Raw genomic sequence first — 19,509 nt, 5'->3', positions numbered from 1 at the left:
GGTCACCTCAGCATTTCTTACATGCAGGAGAAAAAGAAGCCAGTATATACATGATTCAAGCACTGCAGTAACAGCTCTGTTACATGCAACCAAATGTAATCCCTGACACACATCAAAGGGAAAGAGCCAAATACTCTGAAAAGCTCTGTATGCCACTATTGTAGAAACCCCTTATATTTGCTATCATGATTTCTTTTAATGTCTTCATCTCATCAAATAAAAGAGGGAAAGTGGAAATGACTATATAATTCTTTACAGAGTCAGCATAGACTGACTGGATCCTGAAACCTCATCCCTAGAAAACATATCTAGGACTATATACAGACTGAGACAACTGAAGGTTCTATCGCTATTCACCATGTTTATTAGATTCCTGAGGGACAGAACGCTAATATTCCTATTGTTAAGGGCCTCCAATGTTTACCTTCTGAAAATAAGATTCTATCATTTTTCTGAAGGAATTAAGAGAATGAGATTTGGAGAAAGTTCTGGATTAGATCCCCACTCCATCTCTGTGATAGTCAGTAGCGCTGTTCACAAATACACCAGTCCTCCATCTTTGAAGTTAGATAAGGCCATATAACTTTCTGCAGTTAGCGAAATATGGACACGAATACTGTGTGTTACCCCTGGGCAGAAGCTTTAAAAGAATGTATGATTCACAACTCCCCTTATGCCTTCCTTGATGAAAGGAGAATGGCATATCTAGATGGTGCCTCCATCAGCCTGGCCCCTAAGTGACTGCGGCAAGCACAAGCCCCCTGGCAGTCCCAATGGACACAAAGTGTGACAGAGGCACACAGCTCGGTTGTGTGTTGTGTTATGCCATTCTGACTTTGGAGTGTTAAGTTACTGCAGCCAGATCTAGCCAATGCTGACTGGTATAATCATTACTAGCTATGTGTTCCCAGGTAAATCATACAACCTCTCCTTGCCATTTTATTCATCTGTAAAATGAGGAAACTGATGTCAAGCTTACAGGGTCATTATTAGGTTATAGTAAGTGGATGCATTTAATATGTTTAGCACAATACCTGATAATAAACAACAAGGCTTCTGTATGAACTAACAGATCTGAGGCAATGAGAAGCTATAGGAGAAATAGACTTTTTCAGAGGAACAAAGAAAATCCTCCACTTTCAAAACAAGTTCATTTCTAAAAGTTTATCTGAAGAGAAATCAGTATTTTGTAAATCCTTCTGTCTGCAGGTATAAAATGACAGTTCTCCAGGGATCCTTACTGACCAGCTACTATTGTTGAGCAGAGTTAAGGCACATAGACTATACACACAGCTTGACCCTGTTTAGCTATACAGGCTCATAAGGTAACTTAAGCAGAAAAAATTCCATTATAAAAAAGATTCCCAAGTTCAAGACTTCCAAGGTGTGAAAAAGCCCTGGTAAATATTACAATAGGTGAATGTAAATTACCAACCTTCAGTTCAGAATTTTGGTCAATGTATTGGCAAGAATCTGGGGGGAAGGGGGACCGGCAAGGAACAACACAGGGATTAATGCTTCTGGAGCTCCTGGTGTTTGGCAATTAACACACATTATTCTACTCCATTCTCACAACAGTACTAAGAGGTAACTGTTCTTGATATATTGTAGATAAATTAACAAGCACAAGGAGATTATATGACTTGCTCAGGGGCAAAAAGTGATGATGATAAGTGATGGAGGTTTCATTCAAATCTGCTTCAAAGCTCACCCAGAGCTACTGTGAGTGTCTCAAAAACTGCTCAGGAATAAAGGACGAAGATGAAACAACAGACTAAGAAGGCTATTCCATGCCAAGTTCTTTATTTTGAGGAACCCTACTTACCTTTATTCAGCAGAATGAAGCCAACTGAAAAATTACTACTCTGCCCCATTGTCTTAATATTTCATTAGGAGGTCCCTAATTAAAGGTTACTGGGGGGGAAATATAGGTCACAGTCTTCCTCTTCATGAAAGGGAACACACCTATGTTCAGAACAGATGGTAACTGCATTTCTCAGAGGAATGAACTGATATATATATATATATTTTTAATTGTAGCCAGATCTGAACAGGCTAAACTTGGGATTCCCCTACTGGGAAAGCTAATTTTCTTTTTTTTGCCAGCTGTAATAATAAGCAACTTGAGATGTTCCATTATGCATTTCTTCTGCTTGTGCTCCAGCCAAGAATCTTATCAGCACCTCCCAAATCACACATCTGATTGTCAAACACCCTTTTCCCACTTCTGGCCACTGAAATATGACTACTCCTGGTGATCAAAGCAAACAGAGAGAGAACTGCAGGACCTGGCTATCACTTTGGGATTTCATGTACAATTTGATCCACAGACAGTAACAAAAGCTGAAGACAGGACGGATCCTGTCGCCATTCTGTATCTTGAACTTTGCTTGTTGTTAGATATTGTACTCAGAACTTAAGGTAAGCTTCCTGCTGTAACTGTACCTTAACTAATACCAGAATCATACATCTTATGAAACTAGGAAGGGAGGAGCAGTAGCAGCATTGGCAGTAGCAGTACAAAAATGATCAAAAACCCTAGCCCTACTACATTACAACATTATTAAATCACTACCACTACCAATATTAAAGTTTCTATTTAGAATTGAAGTAAAGACCTAATTCCAATGTAGAAATAAGAGATATAAGTCCATAGACAATTCTTTTCAGAACCCAAAAGGAGGAGAAGAAATAAAGTTTCAAATCCACAGTCAAGGGATCCCTGGGTGGCGCAGCGGTTTGGCGCCTGCCTTTGGCCCAGGGCGCGATCCTGGAGACCCGGGATCGAATCCCACGTCGGGCTCCCGGTGCATGGAGCCTGCTTCTCCCTCTGCCTGTGTCTCTGCCTCTCTCTCTCTCTCTCTCTCTCTCTCTCTCTCTGTGTGTGTGTGACTATCATAAATAAATAAAAATTTAAAAAAAAATCCACAGTCAAAGAATATTACATATTTCCCTCAAGATCTGAACATTTAATGGGTCCTCGGTCTGATGTTGGCTGGTCATAGAGTTTTAAATCAACAAAATGGAAAATACAGAGACTGTACAGAAAGCGAGTTTAAATAATAGCACTCAGCTTCATCTTTAAGATACCTAAAAAGAGTACGTTATTTTTTTTTCAAGAATATATAAACAAAATGAAAAAACAAGTATAGGGGTATATAAAGTGCTATGTTGATGGCTAGGTACATGGGAGCAGGTGCTAAAGTTAGAGTGGAGGGAGGAAAGTTGAAAACACTCTCTGGTCATTTAGAAAAAGATGTATGGTTCCTCATGAATTTTTTTTCCTTCTCAAAGGAGAGAGAATAGACAGAAAAATTGCCTAGACACAATACTTACTTACACAGATACACACACAAAAAAAGCCTACTCATGAAAGCCTACTTCTTTTCAAAAGAAGAAAAGCCTCCAACTCTGACATTTCCCATAGCTTAGGGCAGAGAAGAGGCAAAAGGCAATTCAAGACTTGCTCCTGGCATTCTTTAACTCTCCTTGCTCTGGACATCTTCTGTTCTTTTTCTTGGTAACTTATCCAGTTTCTCTGATCTGAGCTTTTATTCATTACTGAAATTTCCTTCATGGGTAAGGCACACTCTTGTAATAGTACCCATAGTGTATCATGAGAGAGAGAGAAAGAGAGAGACAGAGAGAGACAGAGGAGGCAGGAATGAGACTCTGTGTATGTGTGTATTGTATGTGTCAGAAAGAAGAGTCCTAAAACCCCATTTAGCTATGCTTATTATCCTCTGACTTTTCTTCTTGAGTTATATTTATCAAAAATCTTCAGTGATTAAAAAAGTCTAACAATTTATCTTATTTTGCTATTCTTTTTTTTTCTTTTGCCTTAAGTGCAAAGTTTCCTACATGTTCCAAAAGATGGAGGTGTTGTTTGTGAGCTCGATGAACATTATTCTTTATTTATGATTATTAATTATATATGAAATCATCAGGCTTTTATGGAAATTAAATAAAATGATGATTGCAGGTTATAACCTTTTCATATTCTGCAGGTGTTTTTTTCCTCAAAAAATTATCTTTCTTCTACTCTAACTAAGAAAGCAGTGAATAAGATAAACAGAAGGTTGGTACAACTTCTTAAATAAAAGCACCAATAGAAAAAAGAGTTGCTGTAAAATATTCTTTTAATTATAAAAGAAAAAAGTTGTGTATAAGAAAACAAAATGCTAAAAGAAATATACAAAATAATTAAAGAAAAATCTAACCAAAAAACCCCTGTATTTAATGTTGTACTACTTAAAAGCAATTTAGCTTATTACAAATGCTGTTTGCACAGCTTAGAATGAATATTTAAATAATGCAATCTGGATGCTAAACTAACACAGAAAAACACCAGAGGGGGGAAAGAAGGTTATAAATGCACGCAAATTTCTATCACAGATACATTCAATTTGACACCTGAGTTGCAAATCTCATAAATTACGCATTTCTAAATTTTCTAGATAAAATCTAACCAAACTGCTTACTTTCAAAAAATATATAACCTTCCAAAGACATACCTCTTGTATGTAATTATTTTTCTCCAAAATGGAAAGAGCAGCAGCTGCACATTCCAGTGTAGAAAGGCACCTATTAGTTGGTTGCGTCCGAATTACATACTGACTAGAAATGCTAGTTTTTAACTGCACCTGAAACCAAAAAACAGAATAACAGAATATAATTTTGTTTTAAATTTAAAATTATGAAGTCTATGTTTTAACTACTAGTTAATTTCCTTCCAAAATTGCCAGTTTAGAAGTATTAAAGGCATTGGGAAGCTCAATGGCTCAGTTGGGTAAGCATCCAACTTTTGATTTCAGCTTAGGTCATGATATCAGGGTCATGAGATCAGGCCCCACATCAGCTCCAAGCTCAGCAGGGAGTTTGCTTGAGATTCTTACTCTCCCTCTACTTCTGCACCACCCTCCCACCCCGCTCATGCTCTCTCTCTCAAATAAATAAATAAATCTTTTTTCAAAAAAAAAATATTAAATATATCTTTCATACATAATATCCTTTGGTTATTGTTATTGTTAAACAAAGAGGATACTTACACATATATCTGATATTGAAAATATATCCAAAATACATGCGAATTCTACAAATTGTAAGTAAAAAGACTAATAACACCTTCCCAGTAGGCATAAGAATGAAAAGACACCTCACAAAAGAAATATAAGAAAGGCAAATAGGTACACGTAAAAGTGCTCATATGACTTAATGAAAATTAAAATCACAATGAACATTTCACCTTGCTAAAACAGTTAAAATCAAAAAGATTACCACCACCAAATGGAGAGAATATGGAACAAATGCAACCTTCATGCATTGTAGTGAAAGTGAAAATAATTAATCACTTGGAGAACTGACAGGTTTTTTTAATTTAATTTTATGGTTTAGTCTTCCATTATTTCTTAATATAAATTGACAGGTGTATGACTGTATACACACGTGCACATACACACACGTTTAGCTGAGAGAGACCTGATGATTGACACAGAGTCTGACATAAGAAAGACAAAAGAAAATCAAATGTCAACATTCTGACCTTCTGATTCCTATTTTAATTAAATGAATCTCAAGTAATCTTACACTCATGAAACTATATTCCTAGCCCACACTCTTTACAGAATCACATTTAAAGATTTGTGGGTAGATGAGAATTTCAGCTTTTACTCATAAAATATATAAGCATGTGGAATGAAGTAGTGGTGTCTATGTCTTAACACACAGCAACTTAATAAAATCGGGTGTTCTTTCTCCTTTTCTACCACCTCTGAAGTTACGTGAGTCTCTCATCCCTTCACAATGGAAACTTGTCCCTCAGTCCTCTTCTTCCTTTGTTACTTACGCAGTCTCCCCATGATGAGACATATGGTCCTTCTACTCTGAATGCATTTTGTTCCAAGAATTCTCTACAACTTGTATCCTCAAAAAGAGGAAGAGGGAGAGAGGAAGAGAAAGGGAGAAAAGCAAAGTTGGCATTGTAAAAGATTTACTACAGAATGTATTTAGTTTTGGAAAGCATTCTTTACAGCATATTTAACTAATAATGTTTTAGAAATAATCATACATTAAAATCACTCTGCATTTCTACCAACTTTAGTAAAACATGGAAAATAGATGCAGGGAGGGAAAGAGATGGAGACAAATGGTTACAGAAAGATGTATAATGATAAAAAGAAAGCCTATGATTACATAACTGTAAGAATAATTCATAATGTTGATTAACTGTAATTACTAACAGCTTTGATATGACATCAGGTCAACTAGAAAACAGAGTACAGCCAGCTACTGCTTTCAGCACTCAAGTCTATAACCGGAGAATTTGATAACAAATCTCTGATTACAACAAAAACAACTTTGGGAAACATATAAAGTTCATAATGAATTTTGCTTATTGGAACAAATTTGATTCTATTTCTTTTTTTTTAAGATTTATTTTATTTATTTGAGAGAGAGTGAGCAGGAGGCAGGGGCAGAAGAAGAAGGCGAGAGAATCTCAAACAGACTCTGCGCTGACTGCAGAGCCTCATGAAGGGCTCAATCTCACAACACTGAGATCTCAACATGAGCTGAAGCCAAGAGTCAAGGCTTAACCTATTGTGCCACCCAGGCACCCCTGCAACAAATTTGATTTTTAAAAAAGAAGTTTGTAAAAAATAAAATAAAATAATATTTTAAAAAATAAAAAAAGAAGTTTGTTATTTCAGAGAAGAGTTTCACTTCTTACTGTGACCCACATGGCTATATAAAAACTCAGATTCTGCAATTTACCAAAGGTTTGACTTCATAATGTCCTTCACAAATCATCTCTCCAGGACCAGATATATTTAAAAGTGTAAGTAACTAAGATCTGTCATACCATCAATATGCATGTTATTAGAGCATGTTAATGTGATCTCACAGGGTCTATTATGCTTTTGTGCTATCTTACCTTCACCACTCTTGATTCAGTAGGTAAATGAGCAAAAACAAAAAGAAATACTGTTGATCCATCTTCTTGAGAAATCACAGGCATCATAATAAATAATGTCAGAAAGTGCCTTGTCTTAAAGAAAAATTCAAGAAAATCCAAGGCAAAAATAACCATTCCAATAAAAGAAAAAATTAATATCTGACTAAAGTATGAGTCTGTTGAAAGACCAGGATTATTATATCAAACCTGATAATAGCTAATCAATTAATCTTAATCAAGTTATTTCATTTCTCAGTTCTTCCTCACCTATAAAAATCGTATAGATGGACCTAATGGTGTTAAAACCTATCTTTTAGCAATCAATCCTAAGTTATATATAATATATAATATTAACTATAATTATATATCATAATACAACTAATGTATCATATAATTATTATAATAGTGATATATAATTATTACATAGAAAATTAATTTCCAAATATGAAAAGCCATGCTGACTCAGAGAACACTTCAGTAATTTTGAACTTTTTGGAAGCTAGTTCTCTTTGGGTTTAAGTCTATTCTTGATGTAACTTCTTTAGGAACAGGAAAATCAGTGGTTGGTTTAGAATTCTACTGGTATGGATTGTGAGGCTATAATATAACTCCCATTTTAGAAACAGCCAACTCTTCCAATTCTTGTTTCTAGATTTAGCATCAGATCTTTTCCATTGATTCTCTGAATTGGCTAAAATTTGAATTCCTGGAAACTCTTTTGTTATAATGCCTTCCTTCCTTCTCTCCTATTAAATCTTAAATATATATTTAACACACAAGAATACCTAGTTAACAGTCTGAAACTGATCGCCTTTAAAAAGGGCTTTTTCAAATGTTTCCTTCCTAGCAAAACTTTAGCTGTTTTTTTTTAATTTTTTTTATTTTTTTTAAACATTTTTTTTATTTATTTATGATAGTCACACACACACAGAGAGAGAGAGAGAGAGAGAGAGGCAGAGACACAGGCAGAGGGAGAAGCAGGCTCCATGCACCGGGAGCCCGACGTGGGATTCGATCCCGGGTCTCCAGGATCTCGCCCTGGGCCAAAGGCAGGCGCCAAACCGCTGCGCCACCCAGGGATCCCCAACTTTAGCTATTTTTGTTAAGTGACGTGTCATTAAAAATCTGGATGACATAGCATGTACAGTAGTTTAGTAACGGTTTTTAGGGCCACAAAACAAGTAAATATGCAAGGCAATAACATGCCATGGCTTCCCTGCATAATATAATGTAAGCATTTTTAAATAATTTACTATAATATAGTCAATTCATTTGTCAAACAAAATAAACTAAAAAAAGACCTCAAAATTAAAACTTTAATTCATAGCTCCAGGCCTCACAAATGTTTTATCTTTATAACTTGATGGTGACTACTTGTTATCTGTACTCAGGCTATTTTAAGCCAAGTTTCATTACTAAATAAAATTACTGTGTTTCTCAATTATTAAGAATCACAAGACCTTCTAATCACTTGATCAGCCTCCTTCTTATAGGTTTCTAGGAAAAGCAATCTATTTTCCAGGCATCCTGAAACAATTCTTGTCTAGAATAGGCTGAAATAAACTCCCTTTTAGTAGTATCCTAAAGTCTTCACCACTGGAAGACACACATAAAAACCCTCCTTTCTTCAGCAGCCTTTCTTCTATGACCTTCCACAAGCAAGATTCATCATCTAAGCCTATGAGCAGACCTCTGAAAGAGAGGCACTAAATCTTTTCCCCTAGCCTTAATCTTTCAATCCCCTTCATTCCTTTCATTCCCTCAGTTTAATTCAACAATATGATCTAATAGTGGTAAGAGTCTAACTTTGGCATCAGACAGTTGCCAGTTCTAACAAAGACTTAGCCACTTATGTTCAAAGTTTCATGTACTTACTGGACGCTAAGTGCCCTACCAGATAATGTGCACGTACTGTCACTTTTAATACTCACAAAGACCCTATGAAGTAAGTACTATTATGAGCTCCATTGTACTCAAGACAGAACAAAAGCACAGAAGGTGAAGTAACTAACTCAAGGTTCTAAAATCAGTCATGGTGGAGTAGACAAATGGATCTATAAAGTCTTATTCAAGAGCAGAACTCTTATCACCAAGCTAATAATTAAAGGTTAGGCAAACTTCAAAACATGAAACAAATAAAAACAAAGCTAGTCTTCTGAAAAGCAAGACTGAGGCACCTCTCAAGAATTGTAGGGTTCTTCTGAACATGGTTTTAAAACAATGATATAGAAGGAAGGGTCTTCTTCTACACAGTATGAAAGTTACTCACAAACATCAGTATCCATGCCTTAATCCAGCACTGCCACACTCTGAAGCCTACAAAATTCTTTCATAGAGATTTCAGGACTAATGTTGAAACACAGAAAATTTGATGAAAATAAAAGTGAAACAGGCATTAGTTATAGATAAAATGGTAATATTAGTGTTACTTCCTAAATACGTGATTGTTCAAGTTACTTTTCTTGTTTTTTTCTGAGTTGGCCTGAGAAATGTCATTTCATAAAGGAACTTCTCTGAGAAAACCTATTTCCAAAAAAACCCCACCACCTGTAGAATAGCTTTGGTTTAAAATTTATACATCAAAATGAGAAATAAGTTAGGTGTTAATTCTCCAAAATACAAAAACTTTCATGTTAAAATTGCAAATACACAATTGATAAGCCTGAAAATTAAGCACTTACAAATTTCAAATTTTAGCAACTCTAAATAATGATACAAAATTAAAATTCTACTAACTCACAAATTTAGCCAAATATCTTGATCACTGATTTATCTTGTTAAGAAAAACATCTAATCTGCCAGTTTGTCTTTCACAAAACTCCCAATTTAGCCATATCTGAAGTCAATGGAACTGTGGGTATGGAAATATATCCAAAAGCAAAGTACAAACACAAAAATTCATGGGATCAAAGAATTTTTTTATAAATTAATTTTTATTGGTGTTCAATTTACCAACATACAGAATAACACCCAGTGCTCATCCCGTCAAGTGTCCCCCTCAGTGCCCGTCACCCATTCACCCCCACCCCCGCCCTCCTCCCCCTCCACCACCCCTAGTTCATTTCCCAGAGTTAGAAGTCTCTATGTTCTGTCTCCCTTTCTGATATTTCTCACACATTTCTTCTCCCTTCCCTCATATTCCCTTTCACTATTATTCAAAGAATTGAAGTAATCTTTCGATCTCCTTGTTCTTAGTCATGATTATTCTTTAAAAATTTCTGAATTTACAGAATTTTCCTAAAATTGAAAATAATACTGAAACATAATCTCTCATAATTCAATAAAACAAATATTTATTTGAATTTATAAGCTTCCTCTTTAAAGAATTAATGGAGGCATGACAATAAAACTTCTTTAATATTATTGACAATGATAACTTTAGAGCAATGTAGGTAAATTAACAAAACTTTACACCACCAAACAATGTCAAAAAAGAATGTCACTATAGATTACAAGCCTCTACTGTCCCGAATCCTAGTTTTTCCAACAACAGTTACTAAAGACAAGTCTCTGTTGAACAATGCTATAGAAACTAACTTATGTTATATCCACTGACACTCAAAATGTCCAACCTAAATACACTTATACATATGTACTCTTTCACATTAGGTTTATATCAGTTTATATCCTTTATCAAGAAACTTGAATTAGAAACTTATTCAGGATATGAGAAACTGACTTATGAACTAGTCTTATCTAAATAATAATCAATTTTATCATGTCTTGCTAGTCAAACACTTTTCACCAAAGATAAACCTCATTCAACAATTAGCAGTACTGTTTCAGAAGCCATAATGGCTTCATAAATGGCTACAGAAAAATGAATCATAAATTAGCCTAAGTGTGAAATAAAGCATATATTATACCATTGCTTCATCAGTTGGTTTGCCAGGTAAGGGTTATTTTAAAATTCACTGTTAGGGACACCTGGGTGGCTCAGTGATTAGGTGTCTGCCTTTGGTTCAGGGTATGATCCCACAGTCCCAGAATCAAATCCCACACTGGGCTCCCTCCATGGAGCCTTCTTCTCCTTCTGCCTATGTCTCTTCCTCTCTCTCACTCTGTCTCTCATGAATAAATAAATAAAATCTTAAAAATAAAATAAAATAAAATTCACTGAATTGTACATTTTATTTATTAAAAACTTTTGTTTCTTCTGTAACTTTGAATTAAAATAGTGTGTATGAATTGGGATGCATTCCGGAAGGAACAATAAACAACTAAAAGCATGAGATGGGAAGTTAGACACACCTAAATTCAAATCTACATAATAGTTGGGTAGCTTCCAACAAGTTTCTTGAATTCTCAGAGCCTAAAACACTGACAACTTCAGAGGATGACTGCTTTGAGGAGCTAGTCTGAAGGAAGTGTTTAGCAATGCACTCCATACAGTAAGTGCTCAATACAGGCAAAGATGGTGAGGAAGGTGGTTGTACTGATGCTACTGATGGGGATCAGGATGGTGGCGGTGGTAATTCATAATGCTTTCTTTCTTCATAATCTAATGAATAACTGTGAAGCTCTCAGATTTACTATAATACATCCAGATGAACAGCCTAAACAAGGGTGTGGAATGAGGTGGAATTTAGGACAGAGCCAGAAGTCAGCTTTTACATGATGGAAGAAGAAAAGCTATGGCACAGGAGAGAGAAGAGAGAGGTTTTACTGAATACCAGGAGAAAAAAAAGGTCACTTTGCCAGGTGAATAAAATATTCCTAGAGTTAAAAGCCTGTGGAGGTTAAAAAAAAAAAGTAGAAATATTTTCACTCAAGATATTATTTATAGACAAGGAAAATACTAGGTTTTTATTCTTTTACCTTTGAAGTAAGTGATCCGAGCATCATTAAAAAGTGCCATCATCATAAAATAATTAGATTTTATATCCGTATCTTTAGATATTTCTTTAAAACATCCCCATACAATACCATATAACAAAAAATAGACCAAGAATTTAAGTATTTTTGAAAATCACTTTTAAAAGAAAAAAAATTTATTTCTTGCATGAACTTGCATGATAATATTACCTGGCAAATGTTTTCTACATATTTCCTCATCTTCCAATACTTCTTCATGTGTGTGACTTAATCTGTAATGTTAAATTGATTTTATGACAGTGCAGAGAGACATAAAAAAGAATTAATTAACAACAGGTTGCTATGTTCCTGTGAACAATAAAGAGTACAAGTTACCTTAATAGTAAGAAATTATGTGTTGCAGATTATCAGAACTTCTAAGACCTGGGTGCATTTATACTAATTACTTGAATTTTTGTGTACAACTGAACCAAACGTGTAGATTTATAAATATCTATATATCACTGTCTCAATTACAGTCTGTATTTTATAGAGCAAGATAGCAAAATCCTAAATAAAAGGATACATACACTATGTTCACAGGATAAAAAGTACTGCATAGATGTTAATTCTCAAAATTTGACTTATGAGTTAATGTAATTTCAGTAAAAATCTGAAGAAGTTTTTTTGTGTGATTCATAAAAGCTGATTCTGAAATTATATGTTAATGCTAAGGGGAAAAATGATAAAGTATTCTTGAAGAACACAGCAGAAAAACCTGCTCTACCAGTTAGACTTCATGTAAAAAAGCAACATTGATAGACCGTGTGGAACTGGCAGAGAGACGTATAAACCAACAGAAAAGAATTTAAAGCATAGAAATATATTTTCACATAGGTGCACAAGTGATATATGATAGAGGTAGCACTCCAACGCAGTTTTATACAGGCATTTTCAGTGAATGGTGCTGAGACAATAAATGTGCAATAATCCAGGCAGCCATATAGGAGGAAAAAATGAAATTAGACCCATAGCTCACACCAAATACAAAAATCAATTACAGGTAGATAAAATACAAACATAAAAGATAAAACTGCAAACTTTTAGAAGGTAACATGAGAGAATATGAGAGAGGTAAGAATGAATGTTGTAACACAAAAAACATTAACTCTGGAAAAAAAAGAACTAAGAAATTCAACGACATTAAAATCTAAAATTCCATTTACCAAAACACAGTATAAAAAGAGTGAAAAGACAATATATTTGTAATTATACAATTCCCAAATGGCTCAGACCCAGAATACATAAAGAACTCCTAGAAACCAATAAGAAAAAAGTCAAAAAGGTAAAAGAAAAATGGCTAAGAGATGTTAATACATAATTCAACAAAAAGAACATCTAAGTGGCTAATAAAAGTATTTTAAAAAGTGTTAAATCACATTAATAAACATAATAATTAAAACAAAATGAGAAGCTACTACACACTCATAAGATTGGCAAAAACTTTAGAACACTGGCCTTACCAAATGTTAGAGGAACAACAGCCATACATCACTGGTGGGCACGTAAACAGTTACAATCATTAAAAGCAATTTGGGGGATCCCTGGGTGGCGCAGCGGTTTAGCGCCTGCCTTTGGCCCAGGGCACGATCCTGGAGACCCGGGATCGAATCCCACGTCAGGCTCCCAGTGCATAGAGCCTGCTTCTCCCTCAGCCTATGTCTCTGCATCTCTCTCTCTCTGTGTGTGACTATCAAAAATAAATTAAAAAAAAATTTTAAAAAAAGCAATTTGGTTCAATCTAGTAAAACTAAAATTATGCTTAACCCATGACTTATCTATTTCATGTCTATGTATATACTGAAAGGAACTCTTGCATATGTACATCAAGCTATATATGCACAAGAAGATTCACAGAAGCACCTATCATAATAGCAGCAAGGTGAAAACAACCCCAATGTCTACCAATAACAGAATGCATAGTAACATATCCACATAATGAAAATGAGCAAAGTCCAGATATGTACATGATACAGATGAGTCTTAAAGATATGATACTGAAGAAAGACAATATACAAGAAAGCATCCATAGTACGGCTTGGTTTCCAAAAAGTTCAAAAATTAGGCAAAACTCTAACATTTAGGGCTACATATATTTATAAATAAAAAAAGATAACTGCAATAAAGGTCAGGATACTGTTACCTCTGGAGGTATGAAAGGTGGTGAAGGACGTAGTGACACATGGTAGAAAGGGGACCTAGGCCTTTTGGGGTGCCAACAACATTCTATTGCTTAAATGGTGGCTATATGAGCATAAAGTATCTCTTGACTGGAAACATGTTTTATACATACCTTAAAATAAAGCATGTTATTAAAAATTATCATGATAAGCATTAGCTCAATAAATGCTCTTTTATTATTATTAGTGGTTTTCTCTGCTATATAAAACGCTAAAATCAAACCAGAAAACAGAGGACAGTTATTTGCAATTAGCTGTGTGACCCTGGGTAGGTATACTTACTCTTCAGGGTCTCACTTCCCTAATAAATAAAATAACTGACTTACACCTGTCTCTTAGATTCTTTCAAGTTCTAAAATTCTTAGATTCCCATAATCTCCCATCACTCAGGTGAACACTGTCGGAGCCCTGATTAAACCTCACATACGTTCCTATTCTTCACTGAATAAAGTAAAAAAAGTTGCACATGCAATATCAAACAGATACACATGCAAACATAATATTATTTCACTATTATTTAAAGAACAATAAACAGCCAAATTGTTACCCTAAACCCCTACTTCCTGTCAGCACACCAGAGTGCTAGGGATATAAATAGCTGCTGAATGATAAGTAAATTTTTAAAACTCAAATAAATATGCAACAATTATTCTGTTTGAGAGCTGAAAAGGTACTAAATAGAAATACAATGTGTATCTATTGTGTAGTGTCGTAGAATTTAATTTTATTAAAACTACTGTCCATTCAAGTGCCGTCAACATGTTGAGATGTTACATGATGCCTATACTTGTCCTATTAATTATTTTCTCAGAGTATTTAAGAGAGCTAGTGAAATCCAAAAAATGAATTGGTATTTCTTAAATGTATCCATTCAAACACAATCTGGACGCCATAAAGTCCTGTGTAATAGCCATTAATGATACAGGACATTCCCCTCAGCAAGATGGCATAATTCTGTCAACTTTGTAGTATGAAAAATATGTACATAAATGTTAGATACTAAGTTTGACAAATAAATTCATGAAGAACTCCCACCCTAAAAAATGGTGGAAAAACGACAACTTCAAGGGAGAGTGAAAAGAATATGGGAAAAGAAAATGAACCGGAGAACTCTTATCAAATTATAGGGATTTCTCACTATTCAGTAAGAAAAAAATTCTGATTTCAAATCAAAACTGAATTTCCCACAGCTCATCATTCATCTTTTCAAGCAATTTAAATGAAAATTCTATTAGACAGTTAATCAAAACAGTGGCATGTTAATTCCACACATCTTTGTGAAAAGCATTAGTTACAATAAAAATATCACTATGATGATATGCAATACTTAACAAATTGTGGTTTACTGTTGTTTTCACCATCTGCTTAATGAAAGCTTATTCTGTAGTTTAACTATTATCTTATTAAGATTCCCATCACTTCCTTCATTCATATAAAAGCTGTCTGTGTATATTTAATTTATTGGCAATATCTAGAACCCTAACTCCATCTATATTAATTAGTTCTTTTTCTACTAGACAAGGTCAACATTCTAAGCCAGAGACACACACAAAGTGTGTCACCATTAGCATGACTTCTATTTTTAAATAACTTTCTCTCCAATGACAGTACTCATTTCTTCCAAGTCACCATCATTTCCAGCCTGAATCTCTACAAATGCTGATCTGGACATCTTGCTTCCATTTTAGCCTTCTAGTAAATCATTCTCCATGTGACAGCCAAGTAAGTGATTCTTTAAAAAACACACTGATCATGTTATTACTCCAATTAAAATCCTTAGCTGGGCACAAAGCAAAATCCTTCACATGGCCAATAAATCACCTATGTCATCAACACTACCCTCCCCTTTCTCTGTCACTGTATACCAGCCAGACCAGGTAAGGAAACTTCTTTACACTTTTCATTGCTTGGCTAACTACTACTTAAGCCTTCAGTTCTCAAATGCTAAAGAGGCCTTCATGAATCTCCCATTTCAATTTTAAAGCACTCCTTATATTCCATTCACTGAATTTAATTTATAATTATATATCGATCTCAAATGCTATTTGTTTCCACCCAATACAAAGCTCCATTAGGACATGGACTATTTTATATACCATTATATTCTAATGTCAAGAACAGTGCCCATGACAGTAGCTAGTGTTCAATAAATATTGACTAAACTAATGAACACTGATCATCATCATCAGAAAATAAACTACAGCTGTAAATTCAAACCCAGCAGTGAATACAGAAATTTAGGGAGGGTTGTGAGTTTACTAATGAAACAGATGTGGAAATAAGTGGAGAATAAGATCTATATATAGAGGTTAGGGATTTCTGTCTGATTCAAACTTATAAAGTTGATAAACAACTGCTTTAGACAATGATTAACTTTTACAAAGAAAAGCTGGAATTGGGAAACATATTATTAATCATAATTTATCTCTTTTGAGGGAATTTACTAAGTTTATAAGCAGGAAGAACCCACTAATAACACATAATTCCTACAAGAACGAAATCTAGCCAATTGTTCATACTATAGAAAAGAGGAATATACCTCCATTTAAGCTGAAACATCTATAGATAGCACTTAGATTTTTTTTAATTTTATTTAAATTCAATTTGCAACATATAACACCCAGAAAAGCACTTAGATTTTATGAACCAAATATGAACTGTGTTTAGTTAAAAATATGTAGTGCTTATCCAGTACTCTTCTAGAAATACTGAAAGGATCACTTTATTTTATTCTATGCAATTCTAACACCATTTTCTATAATGCAAAATCCAAATATTTTTAGCAATTTCTTTTGTGATAAAGGAAAAATTTAACCCAAGTAAACTCAGCATGTTATTGAAATCTACATCAAGAACATAAATAAATTATCTCTTCCAAACATTATGCTTTAATTCAAAATGACATTTTTAGAGCACTCATTTGGAGAAAAAAAAATCTAAAGGGAATAAATGTCATGCAATTTTTTTAATTGTACAGTCACATAAGGAAAATAGATGTCAAAAAGCCTTTTCTATAACTATTATATTTGTCTAATCACATACATATGTACACACATTCACACATACTTATTCTACCATAAAAATGAAGATACCAAAAGCTTCTAAACTGTAACCCAAGAAGTATGTGTCAATTTGGTAACATGGAAAGCCAGTGTTTCATGAACAATTATATGAATCCTATACTTCTAATACATTTAACATTCTTTACACAGCTAGAATTTTTTTAAATATACATTTTAAATTACCATAAAGACTGTTTTAATAGCCAAAGAATTTACATTTTGTTCCTTTAAAATTATAATGTTTATATTCTTTACCCTGACTTTTTCAAAATAAAACATTTACATTTGGTTATAATTCTAAAAATGAAAGTGTCATGCAAACAGAGGATATTTGTTGCACAACCTACAAACTTTTACTTAGTGTGAATGGTTTTTGGAATTAATAGTATAACATAGGAGTGAATATTAAAGTACTCTATCTATAACAATATAGCATATATTAATAGTCTTTGACCTCAAAGGTCATCATTAGTTTCAAATTTAGTTATATGCTATACCTGTATAGAAAACACTAACCCAAATTTGGATGCATTAAAACTCTGATGAAATATAATGATGTTTATCTGAACATCTGAAAGGAAAATAAATATCAAGTCTAATGATTTTCAGTAACAAGTATCTTTAGTATTAAGTCTGACATCACAAGTTTTTAAAAATTTTTAAATTCAATTAATTAACATATAATGTATTATTGGTTTCAGAGGTGACTCATCAGTCCTATATAACACCTGGTGCTCATCACATCACATGCTCTCCTTAATGTTCATTACAGTTTAATAGGATAGCATGTAACTCAAGGTTACCATCTTTATTAGCAACACATTAAAAAATTTGCATTTGTGCTTACCTTCTATAATCATCAATATATTTTCTATATACAAAATATACCATGTTCATTATAAAAGACATACAAGACTTAGAAATGCATAATACATCACTCAGCATAATACCCTCCAGTTCCATCCACATTGAAGCAAATGGTGGGTATTTGTCATTTCTTTTTTTTTTTTAATTTTTTTTATTTGTCATTTCTAATGGCTGAGTAATATTCCATGAATGAAGTAAGTCAATCGGAAAAGGACAAACATTATATGTTCTCATTCATTTGGGGAATATAAATAATAGTGAAGGGGAATATAAGGGAAGGGAGAAGTGTGTGGGAAATATCAGAAAGGGAGACAGAACATAAAGACTACTAACTCTGGGAAATGAACTAGGGGTGGTGGAAGGGGAGGAGGGCAGAGGGTGGGGGTGAATGGGTGACGGGCACTGAGGGGGGCACTTGACGGGATGAGCACTGGGTGTTATTCTGTAAGTTGGCAAATTGAACTCCAATAAAAAATAAATTTATTATAAAAAAAGAAATGCATAATACAAAAAGTGAAAATACCCTTTAATTTAGCTACCCGGAGACAATGATCATTTACTATACAGTATTTATTCTTCTAATACCTTAATTTTAATATGTAATTATGAAATTTTTAATAGCTAAAAAGAAAATACATAACATTGAGTTATGAAAGTATAAGACTAAAACGAACATCTCTGAATCTTCTAAACTCTTTAAGAAACAGAATATAACCAGGATCATTGACATTCCCAGGACAACTCCTCTCAGTATCTTCCACACACTCACCAAAATATACAGACAGAATAATGGACAGAGAGATAAACAGAAAGATCCATATCTCCAATTTCACTTAAGAATGTTCACAGTAAATAAATAAAAAAAAAAAAAAAAAAAAAAAAGAATGTTCACAGTAAAAGAGCAGTTCTCCTAATCAACTTGACCTTCTCTGAGATAACCAGAGAAATTTTTTATGATTCTAAATTTTTTATGATTCTCTTACTTTCAGGTATCCTAAAAAAGACATTGCTTAACTTTGTCGAACTTCAAGCTTTATAGAAAACATAATTTTTCTTCTATGATTTGTCATTTTAAGAATATTATAATTCAGGGATTCATCCATATTGATTCCTATAGCTGCAGTTCTTTCATTTCTAGAGCGTCTCTGTTTGCAAATCTGTCACAATTTTATGAGTTATTTAAAGTTATATGCTCTCATAAACAAAATAATAAAAATCCATGTGTCCTAGTGTAGAAGCTTCCCCAGAGTACATACGTAGTAGAGCTGATAGCAAAGTGTTGGGTTATACTTTCTGCATGAGACAATGACAAATGGGCTACAAAACAGTTCTATTTTATATATGCTTCAGCAGGGAATACAAGTTCAATTTGTTCCATATCATCGCCAATATTTGATCTTACTAGATTTTTTGAAATGTGTGCCAATCTAGTGCGTATAAAATGGTTTCTCATTTCATTGTGAGTATTTTGTGTTTTTTCTTTCTTCTACTTCATGCATCAGTTTAAAAAGCTTCCCTATAGGGACAACTGGGTGGCTCAGTGGTTGACTATCTGCCTTCGGCTCAGGTCATGATCCCAGTGTCCTGGGATCAA

General features: G+C 33.9%; 1 protein-coding gene across 1 annotated transcript in view; it reads right to left on the bottom strand.

Annotated features, from left to right (window-relative positions):
* The window catches only part of DTWD2 (DTW domain containing 2), a 108,416-nt gene that overhangs the window by 4,480 nt on the left and 84,427 nt on the right, over positions 1-19,509 (bottom strand). The window contains exon 5 of the mRNA XM_055302711.1: positions 4,515-4,643. Within this exon, the coding sequence (XP_055158686.1) occupies positions 4,515-4,643 (129 nt within the window). The remainder of the gene's footprint in view (positions 1-4,514; positions 4,644-19,509) is intronic.

Source organism: Nyctereutes procyonoides, unplaced genomic scaffold (assembly GCF_905146905.1).
Source record: "Nyctereutes procyonoides isolate TBG_1078 unplaced genomic scaffold, NYPRO_anot_genome, whole genome shotgun sequence".
Lineage (NCBI taxonomy): Eukaryota > Metazoa > Chordata > Mammalia > Carnivora > Canidae > Nyctereutes > Nyctereutes procyonoides.
Note: the sequence above shows the minus strand (reverse complement) of the source record. Positions and strands in the feature narration are given on the sequence as shown.